Source organism: Oryza glaberrima, chromosome 12 (assembly GCF_000147395.1).
Source record: "Oryza glaberrima chromosome 12, OglaRS2, whole genome shotgun sequence".
In the NCBI taxonomy this organism is placed as follows: Eukaryota; Viridiplantae; Streptophyta; class Magnoliopsida; order Poales; family Poaceae; genus Oryza; species Oryza glaberrima.
In genome coordinates, this window is record NC_068337.1 from 15,966,139 (window position 1) to 15,970,936 (window position 4,798).

Genomic DNA, 4,798 nt, shown 5'->3' on the forward strand with positions numbered 1-4,798 from the left:
GCAACGCACTGGTTCCTGTTTTGGGCACAGCTACAAAAATGTGAGGATGATGGGGAGTTCCTAAAGGTTGCATGCCGTAAGTTGGAGTCAATGGTTATGCAACTATTTACCAATTATGGATAAAGATTTACAAATAGATTTCAATAAATATGTTCTTCTTATTTTGGCTTGGTTTCCTCTGTTTTTGTTTGGTGTGTTCTTTTTATTTGAACTACACTCTTTTCTAGAGTGCTACTTTATAATAATTGGCTGTAGCTCATTTTAGCATAGGGTGGGATGTTAACTTCCATTATCTAACAAAAAAAAACTGAAAAACTTTTGAGGCCAAAAAAAATATCCGTTGCCCTTCTATCGATGTTTTTGCACCATTTGCACTTCTCTAAAAAGAGTGAGCATAGCTGCATTGCTATGGCCATCTTCTCACCTAAAACTTTGGCTCCCATGTCCAAGATCGGGGAGTGCATTGACTTGGCTGCTGCCTCCTTCCTCCCCCTCCCCCGCAAACACCAACCTACCATGTCCCTTCTCCCCTCTCCTCTCTGAGCTCAGCTGCATCCATCCATCCAAACTACTCACAGATGCCACTCTTCCTCAACCACCCTCCCATTTAATGCCCTCCACCTCCTCCTCAAGCCCAGGATTCGGGAACCTGCTAGCCATTTTTGCTCCAGGACAGTACAGCCAGATGCTGCTGCTGCAGCTGCTGGGTTGCTGCGGTGGTCAGGTCACCCCGGTTCTTGATTCTTGACGAAGGATGGCAATGGCGACCCCTACGACCAACGGCAGCTTCCTTCTTGGATCAGGTGGCTATCCCGGTGCCCAGATTCTAAGCTTCTCCTCCTCAGGTCACAGCGGCAATGGTAGAGAAATCAATCCATGTTCTTCAGCATTGCTCATATATTTTTTTTCTTCTTATATCGTTCAAAATGATGTTCTTTTTTTTTTGGTTATGGATTTTTCTTTTTTTCATGCTGTTGTGGTGAGGGGACTGTTGCATCTGTTGGGGGGTGGGTGGTGTTGCATTGGTGGTGTGGTGGTCACCCTGATGGCAGATTCAGTTAGTTGATTGGTTGCTTGACCCTCCCAATGGCATCTTGGCAAGAAAAAAAAAAGATAACTGGTTTTAAGGTCTTGTCAAGTGCAAAAGGAGGAGCTGTTTGCTTCCCCAACTTTTGCTTTTCTGCATTGGCACTGCAGAGATGTGCCCCTTGTCACCAAAGATGCAGAGTCTTTTAAATCCTTTGGAGATGGCTCTCACTCTCTTTTCACACTTCCATCTTCGAGTGAGAGAGGTCAGGAAAGAGGAGAGAGCTAGTTCAGTAGCAACCATGAGTGAAGCTAGGAGCACTAGAGTAGTGTCCCTGAACTCAGGAACCTAGATGCTGTTTCTTCCTCAAATCTTGCATGCTACACAGCCTTACAGGCAATGCTGTTTTGCACTTTTCATCACTCCTCTCATCTCATTTTCATTTGCTTTGTGGTCTTGACATTGCATTTTGGTTGTTGTCATTGATCCATTTTTTGCAGGGTTGGATTGTGGAAGCTCAGATGTGACAAGAATGCAGGGGGTTTTAGCAAGGGTTAGGGGGCCATTCACACCAACACAATGGATGGAGCTGGAGCACCAGGCTCTGATCTACAAGCACATTGTGGCGAATGCGCCGGTGCCGGCCGGCTTGCTCCTCCCCATCAGGAGAAGCCTCCATCCACCAGTGTTCCCACACTTCTCCTCTGGTGGCATTCTTGGCTCCAGCTCCTGTAAGCTATTGTGCCATTAGTTTTGGTTTGTCCCAATGTGATACCTATTTTCAAAATCCTGGATAAAGCAATGATACATTGGGATTCTGTTATGGTTAGTATTTTGGTTTTGTCTTTTGAGGGAAAGGTGTGGGTTTTTAACTATGATTAGCTTATTGGGGTTTGCTATTAGTTTATTCAGGGATCCTTTTTGTATCCTGCAAAGGCTTTGGAGTTTGGATCTTAAAAACGACACTCACATTATTAGAGATTTAAATATTTAGTAGAGAACATGTGACACTTGAGCATACTTTGCTAAACACTGATGGATTAGTGTTAGAGATATATATCTTTATAGGTCTGCACATCCAAATATTAAATCATGGTTCTTTCATTTTACAGTGGGATGGGGGTCATTTCAGCTGGGCTATTCTGGGAGTGCTGACTCTGAGCCCGGGAGATGCCGTCGAACCGATGGCAAGAAATGGCGGTGCTCGAGAGACGCAGTTCTCGACCAAAAGTACTGCGAGCGGCACATAAACCGGGGTCGCCACCGTTCAAGAAAGCATGTGGAAGGCCAATCTAGCCATGCCGCAAAAGCAACGGTTCCCGCCATAGCACAACCACCCATTGGTGCATCTAATGGCAAATTGTCAGGCAGCCATGGTGTGTCAAATGAGCTCACGAAAACCTTGGCTACTAACAGGTGAGGTTATCTGATCTTACATGGTTTAATCATTATGTCCTATTTGGTAATGAGATAATTTCTTATGTCTTGATACCCAATACTAGCTGGTGCTGCTGCAGTATTGTGACTGCTGCCCAATAGACTCTTACCTAATTTGATTTCATTGCACTACAGTACTACACAACAGTTATTTGACTCAAAACTCTTAGCCTGAAGGACAGTTTTTCATCATGTCTCTAGTCTTTTGTATCCAGTGAGTGAGTGAATGCATTAGGGTGGGAGGGAGGGACTTTTACTTCACAAATTTGCTCAAACGATTTTCATTTGCAAGAAATACATATCTGAGAGAACATTTTTAGTTAAATTACCGTAATTTGATTGCAGACATTCCAGGGTGACATGTTATATTCACAGGAGGGAATACAATGTATCTTAGGAAGTGCGACATTATAGTGATACCAGTAATCTTTTTAGTGGATGTCTCATAAGTATGTTTTTACTTGACACTGTTTTTACCTTGTTTACTGGAAATTATCTAATTATTTGAGTGGAACAATGTAGGCTTTGTTTTTGCTACATCGTATTATATCATAGTAGTGTCAAAATGCATCTGACAAGAAAAAACATTCTGCAAGTTTTGACATAATTTGACTGGTTACCTTTTTTTTTTTTTACAAAATATGAGTTAGTTATTTTGTATGCTGGTAGTTGCCTTAACTTTTGTTAATAATCTAGATTTATTAATGTAATCTGTCTTCTAACACAGATTTTTTTTTTTGTAGGATGATGTTGGATAAAGCAAATCTTATTGAACGCTCCCAGGACTACACTAATCAGCAACACAACATCCTACAGAACAACACAAAAGGTGATAATTGGTCTGAAGAGATGTCCTCACAAGCAGACTATGCAGTAATCCCTGCTGGCTCTCTCATGAACACACCGCAATCGGCGAATTTAAATCCAATTCCCCAGCAACAACGCTGTAAGCAGTCACTCTTTGGCAAAGGGATACAGCATGATGACATTCAGCTGTCGATATCCATTCCCGTGGATAACTCCGACTTACCCACTAACTACAACAAGGCTCAAATGGACCATGTAGTAGGCGGTTCATCGAATGGCGGAAACAACACGCGAGCAAGTTGGATACCGGGCTCCTGGGAAGCGTCCATAGGTGGACCTCTGGGTGAGTTCTTCACCAACACCAGCGGCGCATCAGACGACAAAGGCAAAAGCCGCCACCCGCCATCTTTGAACCTCTTAGCTGATGGACACACTACAAGTCCACAGCTGCAATCGCCCACCGGAGTCCTGCAGATGACTAGCTTCAGTTCAGTGCCCAGCAGCACTGTTAGCAGTCCTGCAGGCAGCCTCTGCAATGGCTTGCTCACTTCAGGCCTGGTGAATGCCCAGACTGTCCAAACACTGTGAAATCGCCGGTCTGATCATCAGGGAACAGCCATGAGGCTATCTACTGATGTTTTTGTCCCCAGAGCACACCCTGTATGATTTCCTAGCTCATGTATTATTTTTCTTTAATCTTTGTCACTTCATGCTTTGAGTTCCCTCCGTTTTTAAGCGAGCGGTAATGCGGTATTGTACTATCTCAGTTTCTTGTGGAATTTGTTCTATGTTGCTGACTGAATTGTCATAATTTTTGTCATGGCTGCTTAACCTGGTCTCATTCTGTTGTCTGAAACAAGATCTGAAATTCCGAATCTACCAGTGACTTTTCTGAAATCCCGGATCTAGGTAAAAGATGATTATACATATTTGCCCTTAACTGCACAAATAAATCATCAAAGTAAATTACAATTTTAACCTTCCACCTTCCGTACCAGGCCTACCCTTTAAGTACCTTTTCCTTGGTACCTTTTATCTCAGTGCATTGGATTATAGGCGATCAACGGCCATAATCAATTTCAACCAGAGAACAAGCAATCTTGAAATAAATTAAGGCCGTGTTTAGATTCAAACTTTTTTTCTTCAAACTTCCAACTTTTCCGTCACATCAAATGTTTGGACACATGCATAGAGCATTAAATGTAGATGAAAAAAAACAATTACACAGTTTGCATGTAAATCGCGAAACGAATCTTTTGAGCCTAATTATACCATGATTTGATAATGTAGTGATACAGTAAACATTTGCTAATGATGGATTAATTAGGCTTAATAGATTCGTCTCGCAGTTTACAGGCGGAATCTGTAATTTGTTTTACAGGCGGAATTTATAATTTGTTTTATTAGTCTACGTTTAATACTTCAAATGTGTGTCCGTATACTTAAAAAAAAAATTTGGCACACGAACTAAACACAGCCTAACCTATTGGATTTACAGCAACATGGTAACTTTGCTCATAGTTCTTG

At 42.2% G+C, this 4,798-nt stretch overlaps 1 protein-coding gene across 3 annotated transcripts; it reads left to right on the forward strand.

Moving 5' to 3' along the window:
* Positions 1-383: 383 nt before the first annotated feature.
* On the forward strand, positions 384-4,188 carry LOC127756494 (growth-regulating factor 7). Of its 3 annotated transcripts, none has more exons than XM_052281835.1 (4): positions 384-803; positions 1,528-1,758; positions 2,140-2,443; positions 3,208-4,188. In XM_052281835.1, the coding sequence occupies exons 1-4, from the start codon at positions 755-757 to the stop codon at positions 3,857-3,859; spliced, it is 1,236 nt and encodes a 411-aa protein (XP_052137795.1). In that variant the 5' UTR covers positions 384-754; the 3' UTR covers positions 3,860-4,188. The 3 variants fall into 3 exon arrangements, with proteins under 3 accessions (XP_052137795.1, XP_052137794.1, XP_052137796.1); XM_052281834.1 differs by having other exon boundaries at positions 385-860; positions 3,208-4,185; XM_052281836.1 differs by lacking the exon at positions 384-803 and adding an exon at positions 929-1,423 and having other exon boundaries at positions 3,208-4,187.
* The last annotated feature ends 610 nt before the right edge of the window (positions 4,189-4,798 follow it).